Source organism: Stegodyphus dumicola, chromosome 4 (assembly GCF_044657685.1).
Source record: "Stegodyphus dumicola isolate Sdum_Otavi_A_Nest chromosome 4, ASM4465768v1".
Taxonomy (NCBI): Eukaryota; Metazoa; Arthropoda; class Arachnida; order Araneae; family Eresidae; genus Stegodyphus; species Stegodyphus dumicola.
This window is the reverse complement of record NC_140771.1, coordinates 48,559,975-48,585,179: the sequence shown is the minus strand read 5'-3', so window position 1 is coordinate 48,585,179 and position 25,205 is coordinate 48,559,975. Positions and strand designations below refer to the sequence as shown.

Here is a 25,205-nt window from a genome sequence, read left to right as displayed (position 1 = left end):
GCACAATATATAAACACTTTAATCAACGAATTTCAATTACGATTCCAAATGTTCAAAGCTGAGAAGACAGCAGTTTCCATGAAAATGGTTTCTTCGCCATTTAATATCAATGTGGATACAGTTCCCGAAGACTTTCAAATGGAAGTGATTAACATGCAGAATAACACCAATTTAAACAATGTATTTTGCTTGGTAAACGTCGAAAATTTTTATAAATCTTATGCGAGGCCCAGAAATTTCCACTTTTGATGAAAAATGCAAAGCAAATGATGTCTCTGTTCGAAAATATGTATGTTTGTGAACAATTTTTCCAACCATGAAATTAATCAAAAATGACCACCGATCAAGACTGAGTGATGCACGATTAGAAAACTGCGTATATGTAGCTACCTCATCAATTTCGGCTGATATTGATCAGCTTATATAAAAAAAACTGCCAAATTTCTCATTAAAAATTTCAAGTAAATTCGTTTTTCTGTACTTTTCTTGTTTGTTTTTATTTTGCATTAAAATTTATATATGAAATCTTTACTTTTTAAAAATATTTCATATTGTTTATTATTAATAATAAGTGTTACTTTATGCATGGCCCGCTAAGAAATTCTAAAATTTAAATTGGCCCATTGATTAAAAAGGTTGCTCGCCCCTGATTTAGACCCTTTCTCCTTCATATCTCTCTATATGCTTTGCACTTCATGCAACATATTTTAAATATTTTAGCATGCATAAAAATCAGTAAATTTTAACGACCTTATCTTAATAGAATATAATATACCTGATGTAGTAATATAAATGAATCATTGATATTAATATTGCCAGAAAACGAATAAAACAAGAGATTTAAAAGTATATGTCATATGTGGCAAGTAGATCCACATAAGGTGGTTTTCAAATTTTCTCATGTACAATCCTAAGCTTTAATGGTTTTGTAATTTGTTCAGTAAATCCATATATTAGGCTTTTTGTAGAGATCTATGGGCACTAAGAACTTACATTTACAGTCCTCCTCATCAGAACCATCAGGGCATTCATTCATACCATTGCATTGCAGTTGTCCAGGAATGCACTGTAAGTTTTTACACTGAAATTGATCAGGCCTGCAAGTATTTGTACCTGTAATTTAACAATATATATATATATTATTATAATAAATCTAATATATTAAATTTAAAACAAGAAAATAAATCTCTAATAAACTAATAATTTAATTAGCAATAGCTCTTTAGATCTCTTTAGATTTTTATATGCCCCATCCTAGCATCTGCAATGAATCCAAAATTTCTCTCAATAGTGTCATTTCTAGATCAATCCATAGATTATGATTTAATAACGCTGATGATGTAACTAATGGCGAACATAAACTGAAACTCTGACATAACTAAATCGGAACTTGAACTCAAAATTTCGAGAAATGCTCTTAACAGGTTCTATATTAGATAACACCAAACTTTTGCTTCTAGCTCTCTTTCCATTAACCCATCAGCCGCTGGTATTGCATTGAGGCACGCAATGGTCAAAATAAATGCGTATATAAATATAACTACCTAAAATATTTTATACGAAGCAGATGATTTTGTGTAGGGAATATTATGAAGATTATTTCTGTAAAAAAAATTTGCCTTCAACAATAATTTTGTTTATAATAATTAATCTCATACTTTAAGCAAAACTTTCGACCGGGTATTTTTGCTGAAAATATTTAACCAAAGAATCGCCGTCTTTAAGACGTTCTTTTTGGTTTAGACATTTACTCTCTTCTCGTTGAACAGACAAATATATACGCTCAGCAAAAAAACAAAAAAGGGCCCAGAATTTATTGCATCTGAAGCCTATATGAGAAGATTTATTGGAATATTATTGCTTACATGATATCATTCTTTACATCAAGAAAAAATGTATTTGGGTCTCTTGATAAGGAGTGTTCTCATGCAAAATTCAGGAGTTTCTCAGAGGATTCTGAATTGCACAGGGATATTGTTTCAAAAGAATCCCAAACTTATTATATTAATTATATCTTCTTATTATATAATTATATATATAATATTTAACAAAATATTCTTAATACATTAATATTTAATAAGATATTCTAAATTTCATTTTTTGGATAATTTTATTATGTAATACTCCCGTTTATAATGAAAAAATCCTGAGTAATTATGGAAAGCTTTTTAAACTATTAGTAATGTATTATTATAGACGAAAGACAAAATTAAATACATTTATTAACTAATTAAACAGAAGGATGGAATCTTAAACAGTTTTACAGATATCTACAGTAGATTATGACAAATGAAAATTTCATCAGAAAAATTATGCTGAAAATTACAAGAGGGGAATGAAATTTGCCTAATTTAAGTTTCATTAATTAAAAAAATTTCACTATTTCTAGGAAACATTTCCTTCAGTAAAGACTATTTAAAAAAAAAAAAAAAAAAAAAAAGAGTAGAATCTCGGTGATATACCATGAGAGTAGGCAGCTATACCTTCATGATTTTCATCATGCATCTATTTAAATTACTTATACACTGACTACCAATAAGTATTTGGACACCTGTGTTAGAAAAGAAAAACTAACTTTATTCAAAATCAATAGTTGGTAGAGCCTCTGAGAGAGGTAATCACAGCGTGGACCCTCCGGGACATACTTTCGACAAGTCTTTGTATGACAGCTAGTGGTATTTTCTTCCACTCGGCTTGGAGAAGACATAGAAATTCCTTCACCGATTTTGCACGGGTAGTGCACCCCTGAATTCGGTGATGCAACTCGTCCCAGAGGTTCTCGATAGGTTTCAGGTCTGGACTCTGGGCAGGCCAGTCCATTCGATGAACTCCATTGGCACCATACCAAGCCTTGGTTAACGTCGAAACATGACAACTGGCATTGTCGTCCTGAAAGTAACAGGGGTGCAACCCATAAAACTGCCACAACTTCCGAATTTCTCTGGACAGCACTCGTTGGTCTCTATCTCCCAGTTTCGTTGGTCTGCCGACTCGGGGCACATTCCGACAATCACCGCTCACCTTCCACTTCTTAATCACATTGGCCATTGTCGATTTTGAGTACTTCAGAACGCTAGATATGTCCCTTAAGGATCGGCCACATTTGCGATACCCGATAATTATACCTTTCTTGAAATCAGAGAGCTCCGAACTGCGAGGCATCTTGCATGCGACTAAAGCCGATGCTGTTTCCTACACGATATATTCCGGTGGAGTCCGTGACGTACCTTAGGACCGCAGATATCGTCATTTGCATAGGTGCCCAAATACTTATTGGTAGTCAGTGTATTTTAAGTTTCCAAACTGAGAGTCAATAAACAGTACGATTAATATACATTCAAACTTACAGTTCTGCTCATCAGAACCATCAGGGCAGTCAGGATCTCCATCACACTGCCAAGTGACATGAATGCAATCTTTTTTATTTGCACACATGAACTCTCTATTGTTGCATACAGGTGCCATAGGTGTTGGACAGTTTTTCTCATCTGATTCATCAGAGCAATCAACAGCACCATCACATCGCCATTTTTCTGGAATGCATTTTCCATTTGCGCAGACAAATTCAGAAGACGAACAAGTGACATTTGCTAGAAAATTCAAAAAATATCAATCATATCTACATTTATTTTATTTTGACACAATATGAATTTAAACAATAATTTTTATTTCATTTGGTTAAATTTAAAACAAACATTAAATATATAAGCTAACACATCTTTCAATAGATCAATAATTTTTGATATGATTGCAAAATTTTCTTCTGGTTCAATTTACGCAGTAATAAAATATAAAAAAGTAGTTTGAGCAGTTTGTAATACAATATTTAAAATGCATCAATTTTGAATGGCAAATAATTACTATTCTAGTAAAAAAAGCATGCATTTATGATGAAATTTCCTTATTTTAATTCAGAACTCTCCATCTTCAGAGATAATCAAGTACCAGCCAGATGTAATAACAGAAGAATCCAGAAGTTTTATTTTAGTTACAGAGTATTCTTGTCCAGGTCCAGCTCTAACATTTTCAGTACCCTAGGTACTCAGTATAGTTGGCACCCTTAAATGAACTATAGTAATAATTTCATACTAACACATTTTCTTAACAACTATGAAATTTGACACCCACCTAATATACACCAATTGTTCTGGCAGTATTTTGAATGCACAGATAACTGCTTAGTTATACGAATCACATATACAAATTACTAATACAGCTTAAAAAAGAACATAAATAAATAACAGCTTAGTTAAAAAATCTCTAATGTTTAAAAATCTTAATGTATCTAAAATAGTTATCAAGTAGTCCCCCTTATTTATAAGCTCAGCATCACATACCTCATAAATTCACTTAAATATGAATCTGCGCACTCTGTTCTTTAACGTACAATTTTGCCGAATGCAGAGTCTTTTGATGTTTTGAACATGTGCATTTTGATGTCTTGAATATAATGGCATGATCCCTTAAATTCAAAAAGAGTCTAATGTTTGCCATTCTGTAGAAAGCAGGTCCTAAATCTTAACCATGTTCTCAAAATGCACAAGAAAAACACAGTTAATTTATACTCTTCTTCACAAAAACAAAACTGGCTTACCAAGAACTCCTCAAGATTATATAAAACCAAAACTTATGCTTGTGTTGTGACATAATGTTTATCTGTTATTCGTGACAGCTTTTGTTTGCCAAAATAGTCACTAGAAAAACAACCAAGTACAAATAACTGAAAGCTAAATATATTTTGTTGCTTGCGAGAACAATGTAGCTGGTGTCATCCAAAAATCCACATCCTAGAGGCAGCTGCCTATGTCACCTATGCTTGTAGCCGAATTTTTCTCATATTTACTGCAATGTCATTTAACACAAAATCCTTGCTTCCATTTATCAAACATTTGGTATCTTTTATGATAATTTATTGAAGAAACAAGCTAGAAAATTTCCTTATATCCTAATTTTAAGTTACTCTTAGTTCACAGAATTTTACTATGACACTCATACAATATTACATATACAAAAGTACATACATACCACAGTTCAGTTCATCACTGTTATCTCCACAGTCATTGTCCTGATCACAAAGCCAACGCTTGGTGATGCACTTGTTATTGTTACAGGTGAACTCTTCATCTGAACATGTTATCTGATCTGGAAGTATAAAATATTTTATAAATACAATTTACATCATGAAACACAAAGACTGCTGCATACAACAGCACATCTAAATAATCTTTCCACACTGATGACTCCTTAAGTGATCGACACAATCTTTTCACACAGTTGATTGCTTAAGTGATTTTTTACTATATTAATTTTATCATTTTCAATCCCTAAATTGTACTATGACAGGATGTTTTGTTTTGTGAATTTAAGTATTTGTTATTTCTCAGGATGTGAAATGAATTTAACTGATATCACTTTTGATACCATTCAGCTATTTATGTAACTAACTAGTTCATTTGCATGCCCAGCCACCTATAGTTCTTACAAAAAAGAAATTATATATATATATATATAAATAAGTCCAGACAGTTCTTTTAATCAATTACAGTATTAAATTTCAAAGAAAAATTAAGTATCTTAAAGCTTTGCCAAATAGTAACAACCTTACATGAACATAAAAATTAAAAATATTTTATAATGGGCAGAACAAAACATTTTTTTTTAAAATCACTGTTCTTTTATTAAATTTGAAACTGCCAACTTTATTAATTCCTTAAGGACCAGCGCATGGAGAACGAAGCGCAATCACAGGACCGGACCCGCTGAAATGAATTGCTGTCGCAGGCCCACACATTTTCAGCAGTTAAGCCTAATTTTACAAAAAAAAAAAAAAAACATAAAATCAGCATTTTGTGATATTATGACTTCAATTTTTGAAGCTGCGTATATAATGTACTTGTTTTTAATGTGTATTAATATAAAGAATATCACATTAATAGAAATAAATTAAACATCAAAATACTAAAATCATAACTATACACACAGAAATAAATACTATAAACATGGGAAAAAAATCACAAATACGAAATTTAAAAAAAAAAAAAAAAAAAAAAAAAAAAAACTAAACAAGAATTACCTGTGGGTAATTAAATTCTAATTTAAAAATTCTGCTGTGTGTGAAATAATTCAAAACAAGGACCGACACACTGTCCCACATTGTATAATTTTGCACTTAAAATACATTGTTTGCTTTCGTTTTTCCTTGGTTTTAATGCACACAACGCATCTTCTCCTACCTTTATCACCTTTTTTGTTAACGCAAATTTTCGGAAAATGTCTTCCAGTTCGATGGAAAGGTGGAGTGCCTGGTGATTTTGGAAAAAATTTTAAAGTTTTTAAATAGGGTCTTTTAGACTTGGCTAACGGAAGGAAACTGAATATAACCCCAACACATGTCCCAAAACTTCTTCAAAAGACACCCAGAAATACTTCATCCTCAAACCCAGTGTAACATCTTGTTTATATTAGAAAACTTCCTGTTTTTCTAAATCGAAAACCAGCATCCGCCACGGTGACTGGAAACTGATCAAGGAAAGACATTGTCCAGGAAAGACATATAATCATTGGCAGGATATCTGTTACTGATCACGTCAATATATACGTAAAGTAAATATATAATGCCTGGGTCATTATATATAATGATCATTCAAGGCATTATATATAATGACTTATTAAATTGAGTTAGAGAAGCAAAAACACTGGCTCTTTTCTAATAAATGTGAACGAGTAAGAAGAAAGCTTGTGTTAAATTTCAAAATAAATGGAAAAAAGGGCAACTAGTCTTGAGTTTTTCCATCACAGATGCTCGGGGACGTTACACACTTGCTATAGTCAGCTGAATGCACTTTCCTAACAAAAAAAGTAAATAACATAAACGGAAACAAGGAGGTGGATGCATTTACCCACATTCTAATAATAAAAAAAGCAAAAAACAAAGTGAAAACAGAACAAAAAAAAAAAAAAAAAAAGGGGGTGGGAGTCCTAACAAAATAAACAAAAATGCCTATGCCCCTTTAATTCACAGGCGCACTTATAAACAGCCCTGATTCCCAGTTTGTTTATACCAATAAATCTATCAAAACTAGAAGCACAAAAGAGAAACTAGTGCCAGTATATGAAGGTCAAATGCCATATGAATAAACACATGCGAAAACAGTTACCATTTAGCTCCATCCTACTGGCTTTTAAAATTTTAAATCAATCATTCTGTTTTAAAGTTACATATACGCGGCGCTGGGCTGGTAGGAGTAGAATCATTGCTTCGTGTATACGGGACACTGGGTTGGTAGGAGTGGAATCGTTGCATCGCGTATATGGGACGCTGGTCATGAACAGCTTAATCAAGAATTCATTAAATTTACACAAAACATGGAATAAATAAAAAATTTAATTCCTGCTTCAAGGTTCACATGGAAGATTGTATGTTCAAAATTTAGTGACTCTAGGTGCTGTCATTTTTCTGCGGTGTGAGGAAGGTAGACACATACACAACAGATTCTTCATTAGTTAATAATACAGACTAGTATCAATACATTTATAAGACCAGAAACTTTCCGACATAGAGACAAGAAGAAAAGACATTTTATTCCAATCAATAACACACTCATAAAAATCAACTATGTCTTATAATACACTAGTATTTATTTCAATATGCATAATTTCATACTTACGGCAATCTCCTTTTTCATCAGATCCGTCAGTGCAATCATCCTGTCCATCACAGTGCCATGAAATTGGGATACACACACCAGCAGGTGAAATGCAAGCAAACTGGCCTGTCTGACAAGTTTTATTTTCTAGATAGAAAAATAAAAGTTCATTTGAAAAGATACATGATGTTTCTTTTGTCTAAAAATTAAATGTAATCCAGAATAATTTAATACAGATATAAGGGATTTTTACTATATAATTCTCTTTTCATTAATGTTTCTGGGAAAAACGCATCAAGTCTTAAAATATGCAGATAATTATTATAAAATAAATCAAATTTACATAAATTGTAAAAAATACTAACTGCACACTTCAGGATCTTCATCAGAATTATCAAGGCAATCATTTTCTCTGTCACACTGCCACCGGCTTGGAATGCATTTACCACTATTGCAGACAAACTCTGTGTCTGAACATGTTCTTGCTTCTGCAATGAAACAAGACTCATTACTTCAGCAATTCTGTTACATATTAGATAATTATAGAACTATTTTATATTAACAAAGTAAATTAACATCTGCATATATGCAAAGAATTTACATGTGCATCATATAAAATATATATCCTCTTTGATAGAGTTAAATAAATGGTCTTTAATATGTTTTATCCACAGCAGACATATGGAAACACAGAGTATATTATAATAAAAATTAACACATTTTGTAGTTGAATAGTATATATGAAAAACTGCACTTTCCATAAGGTATATAAATATTTGGTACTCACTAATTATCCAAATCACAAATTATCCCTTGCCAAAAAGTCACAAAATGTATTCATGAGGCAAAGCAGTATGTTGAAAAAACAGTTATATGGCAACACACCATGTGGCCATAAAGTGTTTATGAGGCAACACATCAGGTATGCATCTAAGTGTATGTCTTTTCAGCTGATGCCCAATGCTTAATATAGATGCCAAAATTATGCAATTCTCTGAAGATTTTTAAGAAAAAACAAACTGCTGCATACATGGAGAGAACAACACTGAAAAAAATTAAGGACTTCTTGAAAAAGGTTTTAAGTGCTTCAATAACAATGTTTTTTTTTTTTTTTTTTTTTTTTTTTTTTTTTTTTTTTTTTTGCTTTTTTAATTTCATTGATTGCTACTGTATAGTTCTTAGCGGAGCACATTTTGAAAATGTGCTGTTTGTTGCTTTTCAAACATTAGCTTGGTGAAAAATTAGTCAGCAACAAGTTGGGGAATGCTCTCCAAAATCAGTATCAAAGTTCACAACGTTCTGGTAGAGGTGCAAATAATCAGAAAGTAACAAATAGTTTTATTGCCCTGTCTTGGCATTATATAATCATTACACTTATTAAAAACTTTGAAGTAAATATAACTTTGATTATTTTAAATTTCTACTTCAATAATTTGCCGGGATAATTAGGAATTTAGAAAATCTTATCAATAAGATTTTATTGAGACTTATTAATAACAATTAACATACGCTGCTGATGTAACGTGCTTGTCTTTGATATAAAAATGCATTCTTGGGCCTCTAACACTCCCCCCCCCCCACAAATAAAACATCAATTTTAATTTAACTCTTAGTTCCTAGATTCCACATCCCCTTAAAGAGTACGTACTGTATGCACTGTTAGTTTCTTAAGGAACTTTCTTTTTCTGAAAACATAATTTTGAATATGACTTATATTTTCAGGTTATTAATGTAAAGTAGATTTTAGTTAACTGTCTGTGTTACATTTTAAACAGAACAATTTACCACATTTTCTCTTCATATAAAATGTGCAGTTCTAATATTTAAATCTTTCCAATTAATGAAAAGAGATCTCAGTTTTGTTTCAGCGTCCCTCCATACAAGGACCGTATTTAGATATGACGCGATCCTAAGCTATTTGAGATATGGGGCCCTTTATGATGGATATTAGACTTTTTTTTTTTTTTTTTTTTTTTTTTTTTCTTAATACGTGATAAAGTGCAATTTTTTAAGGTGGCCACAAGAAAGTGGGGGCCCTAAACTACAGCTTGTGCGACTTATGCGTAAATCAGGCACTGCCTCCGCATCATTCGACATCGGAAAGGTCTGTATACACATCTCGGAAATGTCACAATACTAATTTACCATGCCAAAACTTTTAAGAGAAAGAAAACTATTCGTTTTAAGTTGTCGCCGGCGTCTCCGTTTAGTCGGTCGTACCCATAGGCATTATGCCAATGCCGGTGAAAAGCAAAAATAAACTTTAGTTGGCAAATAGCCAAATAAATCGCAGCTGGGAGTTCTTTAACTTCAATCGGAAAAGTTAAATACATGAAATTTGTTTTAAAAACAAGAGACCTCTAATTTTTGATCAACATATGTTGATCATCACGTACCATACATATGTTGAGTTCTAAAGAAATTAAAAACGACAACTATTAAAAATCTCTCTACCATTACCAAAAAAAGGGATAATATTTCTAGCAAATAATAACCTGCCACGAAATATTACGCAGTGTAAAAAAGCACTGTTGACTACCAGTCGGTAGCTCTTGCAGAATACTGAGCCTAAGACACGCGCGAAATTCATTGCTAAAGCACTCCATCTTTTCGAGATAAAACTGAGAAACTATGCATTTTATAAAATAAAAGCCTAAGCAAGATATCGTTCAAATTTCAAGAATGACGAGTTAAAGCTCACGTGCGTTTCTAGGGCTCAAACTTCCGCTGGTGTACGAGCTTTACATCCAAAAACTGTTTTCAATAATCTGGCCCAAAATTCATAAAATCACTAAAAAATTATAAAACTAGTAGACTAACTTTAGTTCTTATCTATGTTAAATGTACTTAAGTAATACTTTTGCTATACGCTCAAATCATAAAATAGTTGGATCGGCCCTTAAAAAGTTAGCATTCTATGATAAATACATTTAAAAGTAAACTATGATAAATATATTTCCGATAATTTTCAATAGTTCTATCATTCGACAGCATGAAGTTTATGGCAATACGGTTATGCAAACAAAAGGGCGAAATCTTTTAACACATCCTTGTAAGATACTTTTATTCACATTCATATTTTGTAATAGGAAAATTTTGTATAATCACAAATTATGCTTTTTTTTTTAATTGAGCACCTTATTGAATTATGCTCTCATGTCTCATAGTTAGAACAAAATATTAATTAAAAAAAAGTTTAAAAAAACAATCTACAGCTTTTTAATTGCAATGAGATCCCAAATGGAAATCAGACTTATCAGACTCAAACTATTTTCTATAAGCTTTCTTAGCTCTTCCATAAGCATAACCATCTTCTATACGCTAATTACCTTCCATAAGACCTTTACAATGAAAAAAAAAAAAAAAAAAGGCTTGGAATGACTAATATTAGATACGATGCAAAAATAAAACACCTATCCAATCAACACGCTCCGCTGGAATTTTAACATTTATTTATTTGTTTAAACAAATATGACAGCACACACGTTTTAATCACGCAGGAATTTGAAGAATTCATCTCAAAACGAACTGCGAAATCGCAGTTCAGAGATTTACATATATCCGCGAATACCTATGGCCAAACTGCTTTTAAATCATCTCTTTGACAATCAATCCACAGACCATAATTACTAACTACATAATCTTTATTATTTGTGTATCATACTCCAATTTTTAAATTCTCTGTTCTTTTTTAGACGGCGTTACAAACTGAAGCTTCACAGAAATTAATAATCGGAGGATTTAAAAAAAAGTCATAATATTCGAAATGATTAAAAGGATGTGGCAACCAAAGGAAGCTGGGGAAAAGCGGAACGAGTCAGAAGCAATACGTCAGAACGCGGGAGCTTTCGTCATCATCAGGCGAGTTTCCCGACCAATTGGTGAACTGGAGGTGTGCCCTTCCGATTCCATATGCGCTGGGGGGCCTTCTGCCAGGTAGGTTTTAAATGGGTCTGTCGCCACGAAGTCTTTGGCACTGCACGGCAAGGGTATTTCTAGGTTAAATTTTTTCCCGAACTCGAGAAATGAATTACTGCGCAAGAATATACGAGCAGAAAAATAGTGTTTAAAAAAAAAAGGACTGAGTGGATAATTCAGCATTTTTTCTTTATTACTCAGGTATGACAATACAATAAGGATATGAAATTATTAAATACGCGAATCAATTATGGTCAAAATTATTTAACCTGCCCTACAGACAAAATGATAGTGAATGAAACAGATTCTAGATCACTGAAACACACTTTAATTTCATTTAAGTGTAGTATAGCGTAAAAGTTTTTATCGTATATAACTATATACTCACACATACACAAAGGAAAGTACCGCTGAAATATGCATTCAAGTCTGGTTGAATTTGATTAGACTAAGAATACGACTACATTAGCACCTAAAATGCAAAGAATAGCACATGTAGCTATGAAAATAGAACATTTCATACTTAATTTTCATACTGCATGAGGATGATTTCAAAATAACGTTCGCATATCTGTACATTCATGGTTGCCAAATGGAGATTTATCTATATAATTTTGTTCTCATTTAAGAACTTGCTTATGAATCTGATCTGCGCAGTCAATAAAAAGAGGCAGTTTTGCTTTAAAAAAATCGTGTTATGATTCAAAAATACAGCTTCCTGTAACAAACTTCAACTAGAAATTTCTCATGAATGATTTAGACCGTCGACGGGTCGTCTTTTTTTTTTTTTTTTTTCTTCTTCTTCTAGAAAACTAGTAATATATGAATATATGAATGGTTAATTTCAAATAAAAATAGCATTATATGCTTAAATAAGACTACGGAAAGACTAAGATTGCTTCTATCTCGACAATCATCTGCAATCAGGAGGTTAAGTGGAAATATAACTCATATAAAGGAGAGCGGGGATCGCGTAAAAACTGGAAACACTCCAAAAGATGAAAATGGGGGAATGGAGAAATGCAGCACTGTCGGAGCAGAAAAAATGGGAAGAATACAGGACTAGATCCTTTATTATCTCAAAGAACTCTATACCTAAGGCGAATGTCTGTTTTTTAAACATTTAAAAATATAATAATAGTTAATACATAAATTGATTGTAGTTAAATAAACACAAAGAAATTTACTATTACACAATTCTTTCACGCAGAAAGACGCGCGAGACCACAAATGTAGAGAAATAATTAAAATTAACTACATTTTCCTAATCTAGTTTCACCAGCTTATCCAGAAACCCCCACTTTTACTGGACAGTGATTCAGACCAGGAGTTGCTTCTTATTCATCCACAAGTGTCATACTTTCACATATAAATGTGATCACACACTTTAAATCTGAACCAAGACATCTATCTACAGCATTAAATTTTTGTAGTTAGGTTTAGTTTATTTGATTACGAGTTAAGCACGCAAGGGCTATCTGCTTAAAGAGACGAATATCTAGAAAACCCTCCACGAAGGCATGTTCCCTTAGGAATCTTCTTTATACATGGGGAAAACCATGAAAACACCCATGCTGCCAACCCGTTCATCTAGAGTCGACTCTAGGTCAAACTACCAGTGTTCGGCGACTTTACTGCCGCTGGAGGGCCTTAAAATTTTGTGTTAACTACCGTCGACGGTACTTCAATGCGCAGACTAAGCCTTTTAAAAAACAATCAACGGGTTTTTCCTTTCACGAAAATGTCTTTTTACAACATTTAAAATATGTAATATTTCTTCATTATGAAAAAAATTTTTGATCAATTTGCGTCCTGAACTTGTCTAAACTCTTTGATTCAATTCTGTTATTTCCTTTTACAGCATTTTAAGAAGGGGGGAGACACACTGATACAAAATCAGAAAAGCCGTACAAAAAGAATGACTCTTAATTGCTTAGGCTGAGGCGCTATGAGGTCTACTAGCACTTGCGAAGGTTACCCTCTCTTTCTATTTGGTTTTTACTTCCGCCGAAATTTCCATCATATTCCATTCACAACTTGTTTCGAAAGCTGCTTTTTCGACTCGTACACTTTAATTGCTTCATTTATTATTATCGCGAAGTTTCTACGCAAGATTTCTTTTTGCCTTAGGGTTTGCCCATCTCCTCGCCCTCTACAAAGAATCAAGGCACGTTGCTTAATAAACAGGGATTCCATTTCAGGGTTGAAATGAGGTTTAGCCTGCTTGGCGATCGTTTTTCGATGGGCAATAAATGCGTCAATATGGCTAACCCGATGTTTTGAAGCTGTCTTGTTATTCTGTTGCCACTAAATGTATCGCCTTGTGTTATATGAAAAACCTGCATAAATGTTTCTCGCTTTGTGATAAAACAACGGTATCTAGAGCCATCAAATTTTAAATAACGTACGTTTCCAACCTAATATGAGCATTTGGAAGCCCAAACTTGGAATTTGGAATTTTTTTTATTATCTGATTCATATTTTGTAAAACTTGAACGAATTTTTGATTAACAAACTCAAAGATTTCAAAGCGAGCAACAGCAACACAGTACGGGGGGGGGTACATTTTTTTGTGCAGAGTGCAAAATTGTGTATCGGAAATTTAAAGCTATGCTCATTTTAAAATTATTTTGCGATATTGCTGTTGAACTGAATTTTATGGTTTAAGTGTAAAAAGCATGATATTTGATAAAGAAAGGTAACACACAAAAAGTTTAAAAAACGCCCCTTTCGGCGTCATGTAAAATCTGAATTTTTTTTTTTTTTTTTTTATTTATTTATTTATTTATTTTTTACTTGTTAATTTTGAACAGTTATTTCTGTTGCGGTTTGAATGTTCTTATGTGGTGGTTCTTTTTTTAATCGAGTGTTTTTCCCCCCTGTGGGTTTTTGACATTTTTCTGCATATATTACGGAAACGGCGTATAAAACGTTAGTAAATTTATTTAAAGATTGGGGGAGTCCAAACGAGTTTCCCCCTGAGTCAAAAAGACTTTACATTTTTCCTGAAAAGGGTAAGTGAAAAACTTTTTCTTGTATGCTTCGTTTTAAAGTTGCTTATTTTTAATATTTTGTATTTCTTTTTGGCTCAATCCTAGAAGATTGAAAAAGCTGAGGTTGTGCAATTCTCTGATGTTAAGTGAAAATAGATCGATATGTACATGGGCAAAGCTAATGCAGTGCGCAATGCCGAGGTTGTGCGCGATGTAGAGTTTGTGAAATTCTTTGGTTGTGCGCGAAATAGAGTTTGTGAAATTCTCTGATTTTCTTAAGTGAAAATAGATCGATATGTACATGGGCAAAGCCAATGTAGTGCGCAATGCCAAGTTTGTGCAATTCTCTGATGTTTTGTTTCAAGTGAAAATAGATCGATGTGTACATGGACAAAAGCAATGCAGTGCGCGATGCCGAGTTTGTTCAATTCTCTGATGTTTTTTTAAGTGAAAATAGATAGATGTCCACATGGAAAAATTACACACAAATTACAAACGCATTTTATTATATGTCTTCCTAGAATAGTAGGACAGGAAACTTGACTGCATTTTCTTTGCTAATATTCACAATCGAAATACTTTGTTCCTATCCATCATGAATTATGCAATCACGTTAAATTTTTCTTTCCTTGCATAGCCTTCAGTACTAAATTTAACTAAGCATTAAATTCGTTTAACTACTATTTTGTATTCTGACTATTGTGATACCGCCTGCCTACTATATATATTGTTGCGTGCGTACGGCTTCGTTACAAATTGAATGCACAAGTTTGATGAAAAATGAACAAAATTTATTATTATAAAAAAATTAAACCAAAATGCTTAAATTTTCTAAGATATTCGAGCAATATTACAATATCTCATAGTAGTTATCTTTTAACTACTCAAACGTCCAAGAGAACTTAATTCTAAACAGCTAGAGAAAGCTAATCCGCGAATTAAATTAAATCCGCGAATTAATTTTCTAAACAAACTCTTAAAACAACAACTAACGAATTGAGAGGTATCCATGCCGCTTATATAAACTTTTTAAATGCACGAGAATTTTCTGGTATTTTCTCGAAATCAAAAAGAGATATTTATTTATTACATATTAAATGCACGTGCTCTTGTATTTTTAATTTTCCGACTTAGCTTTCTTCAATATTCGTCACGCGCTGCACTGCACGGATAAATAAAACAATTTTATTTATAATTCTACTAACATTAACTAATTAAATAACAAATCCGTAACACTACCCTCTTCCCCAAGGACCGCACAGGAAGCCAAACTTACAAGTAAGGCATAAATGCAGTAATAAACATTACATTACAATATCAAACAACATAAACAATAAATGCAATAACTAAAACAAATCAAATAAAAATGCTAAATACATATCAAATACTAAATGCAAGTCAAATCAAATACATATTTAGAAACAAAAAGGACCACGATCTTACACTATTTACAATCATTTATGCTACTTACTGTGGCCATAGTAATGAGCTAACCTGTCGTAATGAACGACTTTAGGTTTAAAGTTCGAAGACACGGATCCGAACCACGACGTCATTCAGCCTGTAATTTCGGACAGAATCCTTTCCGTCGAGTCGAATTCCGCAATCAGACCTTGTCTCCTTCGTGAAATTGATATCCAGAAGCTCTTGTGTCGTATCGGGTCTTCATCTTTTCCGTCGCTAAGTTTACTTGTCTCGTGCAAAATTGTGCATTACTTCAAACCGGGCCTGGAGATTTTGAATATATTCCTCAGGCGATGAAGGCGCATCGGAAGGGCGACCAAACAAGAGTTCATAAGGCAGACGAAAGTCACGACCGAAGAGCATCTGTTATGAGAAAATAGCCGGTAGTCTCGTGGAGAGCACTGCGGTAAGCCAGTAAAAACATTGGCAATTTCTTGTCCCACTCTTGTTGGTTTCTGGAAACCACTAATGAGAGGTTATTAAGGATGGTTCGATTGAACCTCTCTACCATGACGTCCGACTGGGGATATAATGGGGTCGTTTGGGTTTTGTAAATGCCGAGTAGTTTGCACAGTTCTTTGATTACTGCTGAGGTAAAATTCCTTCCCTGATCAGAATGAAACTGAAGAGGCACTCCGAACCTGGAAGTCCAGTGCTGTATCATCACCTCAGCTACTGCGACAGCCTCTTGATCAGGAATAGGATACGCTTCAGGCCACTTGGTGAAGCAATCAATGACAATCAAGTAATCCACGAGTATGTATTTGTTGCCATCAGCAGTTTGTGGCAGAGGTCCCAAGATGTCAAAGGCGATACGTTCAAAAGGCGCACCTATGTTGTAACGTTGCAGCTTGCCTCGGCTGCGTTTCCTCAGTCCTTTCCGACCTGCACAGGCATTGCAAGATCGGCACCACTTTTGCACGTCATCCTTTGCATTATTCCAGTAAAAGCGCTAACGAACTCTCTGCAAGGTCTTCATTCTTCCTAAGTGACCTCCTGTAGGTCTGTTATGTAGTTCTTTAAGGATATCAGGAATCCGAGATCTTGGAAATATTAGTTGCCATCGGAAAGTCTTCCCATCATCCGATTTGAATTTCCGGTATAAGAATGTCTCATATAAAAATTCAGTTTCGAATGTGAAGTGAATACCAGAGCGCCCAGTATTGTTATGTTGTAAGACTATAGATAGAAATGTTCTGCCATGTAGGTTTTTCTGTTTGATGACTCCAATAAATCAATTATGGGTTTAATGTCACTGTCTTCCTGCTGGTCTTTCCTGACTTTATGATCACTCCATGGGTCTCGATCAGCCGATGTTTATGTTGTAATTTGTCGTGCGAACGGAGTCAGCAGCTCGTATTTCGCTTCGACCCTGGAACAATATCGGCAGCTTTCTAGGCAAGGTCTTCTAGACAGTGTATCGGCGTTTCCATGTGATGATCCCTTCCGATGACGGATAGCGATGTCATATTCCTGGAGACTCTGTATCCACCTGGCTATTTGACCCCCCAGGATTCTTGAAATTCAAAAGCCAGGCCAATGATGCATGATCTGTGCGGAGCAGGAATTTTCTGCAGAGTAGATAATGATGGAAATGTTCTACGGCGAGCAACTCTTTCCTGGTGACACAGTAATTCCACTCCGGTTTAGACAGGCACTTGCTCCAGTATGCCACTACACATTCTTGGCCGTCTATTTCTTGGGACAAATCAGCACCAACACTTTCATTGCTCGCGTCAGTGTCGAGAATAAACGGTCTGTCGAGCTGAGGATACATCAGAATTGGAACAGATGTTAAAGCTTTCTTTGTTAAATGCATCCTCGCATTCTTTTGTCTACAAGAATTTTTGCTTGCTCTCTGTCAGCTTGTGAAGGGGTCTTGCGATGGTAGAAAAGTCCTTCACGAATCTCCTATAGTAGGTGCAAAGCCCTAGGAAGCTTCTCAGATGAATGGACATTTTCGGGACGTTTCCAGGATTTAACGGCTGACCCCTTTTCAGGATCCGTGCATACACCTTCTGCAGAGATGACAAGTCCGAGGTAAGTCACTTCCTGCCTAAATAATTTGCATTTAACGGGACTCAACTTTAAATTGGCTTGTTTCAGTTTCTGAAGCACCTTTCGCAGATTTTCTAAATGTTCTTCAAAAGTCTTTCCGTCGATGAGGATATCATCCAGGTATATCAGGCAGGTCTCGCAGGAAAGACCTTTCAAAACAGTCTCCATTAGGCGTTCGAATATAGCTGGCGCATTGCAGAGTCCAAACGGCATCACCTTGAACTGCCCAAGGCCTTGTCCCGTAATAAATTGTCTTTTCTCTCGGTCATCAGGTTGTATTTCTACCTGCCAATACCCACTCTTTAAAGGAAGTGCTGAGAACCACTTGCTTCCAGAAAGAGTGTCCAGAATGTCTTCAATTCTAGGAAGAGGGTAACTGACTTTCTTCGTAACCTCATTCAATCGGCGATAGTCAACGCAAAATCTTGTTGAACCGTCTTTCTTTCTGACGAGGACGATGGGAATTACCATGGATTTGCTGAAGGCTCAATGACATCGCCTTCTTCCATATCCTTCAAAAGTGTTCGTACCTCTTCCTGTTTAGCAATCGGTAGACGTCTTGGGTGTTGCTTGATTGGTGGATGATTGCCGGCATCGATTCTATGTCGCGTCAAACTGGTTCGATCCACGTCAGAAGACGAACAGGAGAAAACATCTTGAAGACCTTTAATGACATGATCGGCAGCATTGCTCTCTTCATCGTTTAATTGCGCATTCTGCAATAACTCCGATGTAATACTCTCTGAAGACACGGATTCTGGGTTGTTATTCTTTCTTTCAACGCTAGTTACTGGCATTCAAACCCCACTCCTGACACCAAAAATTGTTGCGTGCGTAAGGGTTTGTTATGAATTGAATGCACAAATTCGATATTGAAAAAAATGAACAAAATTTATTATTATCACAATAAATAAAACAAAATGATTAAATTTCCTCAGATATTCGTACAGTATTACAATATCTCACCGTAGTTATCTTTTAACTCAAACGATCAACAAAATTTAATTCAAAACAGCTAGAGAAAGCTAATACGCGAATTCGCTATCGTCAACAAGAGCAGTTTCTAAACAAACTCTTTAAACAACAACTAACTAACGAATTGAGAGGTTTTCATGCCGCTTATATAAGCTTTTTATATGCGCGAGAATTTTCTGGTATTTTCTCGAAATCAAAAAGAGATTTATTTATTACATATTAAATGCACGTTCTCTTGTATTTTTAATTTTCCGGCTTAACTTTTCTTAATTATTCGTCACGTGCTGCACTGCACGGATAAATAAAACAATTTTAATTATAATTCTACTAATATTAACTAATTAAATACAAATCCGTAACAATATATATGTCTTTGCTTTACATTTTGCAGTTGTATTTGAATAAGAGTTACAGGTGCAAACCGTGAGCAAACTAAAAACTTAGTTTTTACCGAAATTCGGCGTTTTGCTTACTCAGTATTTAAAACTGGTAATATTTTGTTTCTCGGCGATCCGTTTTGCAGGCTCAGGGTCATAGCAATAATCACAACACTCAGATAAACATAAGTGATTTTTTTTTTCATTCTTTATTCCCATAAATGTGGATACAAATATCCCATTATGAACAATACACAATAATTACAGTACCATAGATTAACTCTTTCGCATCGAAGTCGCCCGTAACGCCCGTTCATTCAGGCAACGGCAAACCGCCCCAACGCCTCGTTTATTTTCTACCTAGTTCTTTCCCCTCCACGTTAGTGTATGGCTCATTGGTTTCGCGAGTTGTTAAAAGACATGTCAATCATTCTTTTGAAGCAAATAAAGGAGAATTACGGAAAGCTATTGACGTTCGCAGGTGCAATCCGGCCCTTAGGTGAAACTGCACACAATGGAAGAAACCGCAGAAAAACCTCCAAGAGCAGCAAGGGGGAAAGGAAAACTATTCCAAGACAAATTCGTACACACGGGCGTTTTCGATGTTTGTTGAAAACAGATTTGGTCGTCTCTCGATGCGAAAGAGTTAAAACAATATAAAAAAATTATTTAAACCTTTATGCATAACCAACAAGCTTTTCTCAAACATGATTTTAGAGAATTCTTATTGCATTCATTGCTAGCCAATTTAAGCAATATTTAAATATATCTAGAAGTCAAGCATAGTGATTGAAACATGTCAAGTCAAAATAAACCTTTTTTGCAAGTCCTAATAACCTCCACTGATTATCAGAAACATTCAAGACACTGTTATAGTTCTGCATTGCTCAAAAGATACATGATTTAACTATATTTTTCGCTTCAAAAGTTCTTTCGCCTTAAAATATGTCAGCTGAATGGACACATTGCAAGGCCACAAATGAATGACAAGTGATACTACTACTGCATTCAGTTCAAAATAATCTAATATCATTTCACTGACTTATAATGTTCTCAAATAATGAACTCCATTAGCACAGAAATCCAACAGACAGTCTGGTTTAGTATATTTGCACAAGGCAATAAATTGGTGCCTTTCTCTACATCGTGAGCTGCGCGCTATCACTTGAATCGCCTCACACAGATCAGCAGGATAACAGAACTGATAACACAAGCAGCAGTTAAAATTCAGCAGGAAACATCATTATTCTTAACCTCAGCATCAGGCAATGAAATTATGTATTGAAGTCACGTACAATGAATGCGATTGCAGCTTACTGTATACAGAGGCTGTTCGCGCATTTTTTAGAGATTCTCATTGTATTTACAGAAATATTTCACGTAATTTTTTTTTCTTTATTTTAAATGTTCTGTATCTTTCTACACCCCATTTCCAAGACAAAGACTTCTGCAGTATCGGAAGAGGTATTTTATCTCATTTCTCTTGAACAACTTTCCAAAGTCCAATGAGAGTTGTAGGTCAACGTCTGGACAATCCGCTTTTTAAAAATCCATGGAAGGATCCATCAGGAGATTCAGTAGGGATACCGAGGATTACATTGATACCAATTTCTTGTTCCATTTTCTCCAGCAAAATTAACTGTGGATTCTGATGTGTGGCTACTTGCCCTGTTTTGATGCAGTTGATGGCACTGGTGGTAAAGAGAAGGTATTTCATACAGAGTCGTAGCTAGGGTTTTCAGCGGCCAGGGACAACTGAAGATTTCGCGCCCCCTATTAGCTTGCCAAGGATGGAAAACATTTAATTCTAAAATGTCGTAACGTCAGTTTGGCGCCCCTTGGATTCTGCGCCCTGGGACAGATACCCCCTTGCCCCCCTCTAGCTACGCCCCTGATTTCATATTTGAAAACTGGGCATAAAATATGTTCCCGATAAAATGTGGAGTTGACATTAACTTTTGTCTCCACTCTCTTTATTTTTAATTTGCCGTTATCTGAAAAACCAACAATAATGATAAATCCCTAAGAAAAACTTTCCTTAAATTCTTTGAACCAGGTTTTAAGATTTTTTTTCTCCTCTTTGATGATTATAAATAGATCTCTCTCTCTCTCTTTTTTTTTTTTTTTTTTTTTTTTTTTTTTTTTTTTTTTTTTTGCCATTTAAATACACCCAAGATTCATCTATTGTGACAACATTTTTCCAGTCTGCAGCGCGTTTTGCAATATGTCTTGGAGAAAGACGATGCTCATTATGTTATTTTGCCTTTTCAAGATTCAAATAAGCATCGGCCATTTTTTTATTGGTGACGTCGAGCATTTTAGTGATTTTGCAACTGTCCTTTGACTTGGCGGATTTTCTTTTAACATTACAGATCTTATGAAGAAAATTTATTATTATAAAAAAATTAAACCAAAATGCTTAAATTTTCTCAGATATTCGAGCAATATTACAATATCTCACAGTAGTTATCTTTTAACTACTCAAACGTTCAAGAGAACTTAATTCAAAACAGCTAAAGAAAGCTAATCCGCGAATTCGCTACAGTCAACAAGAGCAGTTTTCTAAACAAACTCTTAAAACAACAATAAACTAGCTAAAATCATCGAATTGAGTGGTTTTCCTCCTTTTTATAAGATTTTTACATCGCGCGCCATTTTGCAAGAAAACAAAACTATCATGTAGCAGACGATAACTTATACTTTCAAAAAACATAGTCGCAGTTAAAAAAAAGTTTCCAAGTGGACGATTCCCCCCCCATAGCAAAGCAAAATCTTCTAAAAATGTGCGAAGAGCTTCTGTATACTCGGGAGAAAGGAAGAATTCCAAACATCCAATCAGGTTCATTTGGCATCATGTTAAATAACATATTCAAAGAGAAACTTATAATTTAGAAATTATTTTATCATTGATATCGTTAATTTTGTATTACACAGAATGATTTTTGCCCCACGCTCAGCGCAGTCTTATATTTCAAAGTTTCCAAGCAAGTTTGAAAAGAAAATCAAAATTCTTTCGAAAATTATTTTACTTCTCAATGATGTTCAACTCCTGTCCATTCTTCCACTTTTAATAGTCATAGCTTAAGCTACTTTGCTATGCTGATCTACGAAAATTTGAGCTCCTGTTCTCTTCTTTTCAATATACAGAACTAACTGTTTTATGTGTCACAATACATGTTAAAAATATATTGCCAGCGAAAGTAAAACCGCAATCAGACTCAAACAGTGGTTCTTTCACGTATGTTTTATTGGCTTCAGGTTGAGATTTAATTTAAATGAAAGTCAATATTCTGCAAAATTTATATTACAATACAGTCTTCTAAAGGCATGACAGGCAAACGGCGAGACTGGAAAGACGATGATACAACAATGACAAAAATACAACACAGTTGCTAAACTCAACATCAAACACAATCGGAAAGATACTCAAAAGTTCCGTTTTATTGTCTTGTTACAAATCTACCTATTATCAATTATATGACCTTGTGTACTTCTATCTACTTTTATTTCCTTTTAAGTAAAGAAATAAAAATTATTTTTAAGCAGGATTTTTTTCTTTTAATAAGTACTGTAACAGTGAAAGATAAGTAAGCACTGTAACAGTGAAAGATTTCAGGTACTACTTTTTTTTTTTTTTTTTTTTTTTGGACGTCTGTATGCATGGACAGAATAAAGGACTGTTTTTTCCCCCCAAACGATAAAATGGATTTATAGTGGATTCAAACGGGATATTTTCTTGACGTCTGCATGTATGTACTATGCATGCATATCGCATAACTAAAAAACGATTAGCTGTACAACGTTGAAATTTTGCATGTGGGATTGCTGTAACATTTAGTTGTTAATCTCCCGTTTTTATTACAATTGGCAGAACGAAATGTATATAAATATATACCCAATCCCTTACCGGGCTTTATTTTTGCAATCTCTGGTCCTAGTCATACACTTCCAATCACAGAAGAGTTTTAAATAAAGAAAATATTCATGTTTTGGAAGCGTCGAAATTAAAAAAAAATATATTAAAAAAATCTGAAAACTTTCAGATTTTATATTACGCCCAAAAGGGCGTTTTTTTTTGGGGGGGGGAGGGGACGTTTTGTGTGTTACCTTTATTTATTAAATATGTTCTTATCACTTAAACCACAGGGTTTAATTCAACAGCAATATCTCAAAACAATTTTAAAATGAGCATATCTTTAGAATTTCCGATACGCAGTCTCGCACACTGGATATATATTTTTCTTTTTCCTCGTACAGAGTTGCCATTGCTCGCTTCGAAATTGCTGAGTTTGTTAATCAAAAATTCGTTAAAGTTTTACAAAATACAAGCATGAAATAGATAATAAAACAAATTCCAAGTTCGGGCTTCCAGATCCCCAAATTCTAGTGGAGGACAACGTACTGAAAATTTCATGTCTCTAGATACAGTTGTTTTTCGCAGCGCAAGAAACGTACATACATTCATGCAGATTCTTCATATTTAATTTCTTAAATATAATGCGAGGCTCTAATATTTGGTGGCAACAATTTGAAAAGTGAAGACATTTATAGTGAACCAATGCAAAATGACAAAACTAAATTAAAAGCCCTTCTAGGCTAATAAATAAAATCTCCAAAATCGTGTTTTTTCAATTACAGATAGACAAACGCTTCCAAAGCATTTGGACTAACGGCTCACTGGGCTAAAAATATTTAAAAACAGCATATCTTCAGAATTTCTGATAGAGTCTAGCGCACTAGGAGATAAAAATTTTCATTCCCTAAGTGCTGCCATTGTTTGCTTTGAAAATGTTGAGTTTTTAATCAAAAATTCAAAAATTCGTTAAAGATTTACAAAATATGAAACAGAACAATAAGACAGATTTCAAATTCGGTCTTCCAGGTGTCCATGTTTAGGTGGAGGACTAGGTAATTCAAAATTGGATGGTTCTAGGTAACATTGTGTTTTCACAATGCAAGAAACATACATAAATTCACATAAATTCTTCATTATTTAGTTTTTTTAATGTAATGTTAATATTTATAATACTATTTATTTATAATATAATACGATTATTTAATATTATTATTATTTTCTAACACGGCGATAATATTTGATGGCGACAATTTGAAAAAGTTATACAGCCATTTATAGTGAGTAATTCGACGCAAAATGCCGTTCCGGGAACGGCAGCCTTTCTGGGCTTTTAAAAAAAAAAAAAAAAAAAAAAACTGACAAATAACTGAATTTTTAATGCGCTCTCCCACTTCCGTTTTATATTCCTTATGAAAAAATAAAATTAGAAGTTTGACACACGAACGACAAAAATTACCCGGGTTATTTAACTACAGAATTAAAAATTTTTCATGACATTTTCAACTTGCTTTAAAAGATCGGTTAATTAAGTTAGAATAATTCAAGTAAGTATGTTTAAATGAGAGCCTTCACTGTCTTTTAACCCATTATAACTACTTTTTTAAGATCACAGAGCAAAATGAAAGAAAAAGCAATAATAAATAGATACTCTTCAAAAGTATATTATAATATTCAGCACTGTTGATCTCCTAATCCTTTTTTCCCAATTACTAAATATACCTCCCTTCGAAAAACGACGAAGAAATTTTGCCGCCAATGAAACTACATTTTCTCTAACTCCACACGTCTCTTTTAATCTGAACTAGTAGTTAGGCATGCATTAACTCTTTCAGATAAGTTATATTCAAAAGTTCCAGAATCGTATTAACTCTGAAAATTCTTATTTCTCAGATTCCACATTTTTATGTTTTTCCAAATT

At 33.9% G+C, this 25,205-nt stretch overlaps 1 protein-coding gene across 3 annotated transcripts in view; it reads right to left on the bottom strand.

The window, feature by feature from the left end:
* LOC118188124 (very low-density lipoprotein receptor-like) overlaps positions 1-25,205 on the bottom strand; it is a 99,248-nt gene that overhangs the window by 42,716 nt on the left and 31,327 nt on the right. For all 3 annotated transcript variants that reach the window (XR_015040646.1, XM_085814816.1, XM_085814815.1), the window contains exons 3-7: positions 8,012-8,134; positions 7,668-7,793; positions 5,026-5,142; positions 3,348-3,590; positions 994-1,113 (exon numbers count right to left, since the gene is read on the bottom strand). Coding sequence is in view for 2 of the 3 variants with exons in the window: in XM_085814816.1 (XP_085670942.1) it covers positions 994-1,113; positions 3,348-3,590; positions 5,026-5,142; positions 7,668-7,793; positions 8,012-8,134 (729 nt within the window). In the remaining variant the exon portion in view is untranslated. The remainder of the gene's footprint in view (positions 1-993; positions 1,114-3,347; positions 3,591-5,025; positions 5,143-7,667; positions 7,794-8,011; positions 8,135-25,205) is intronic.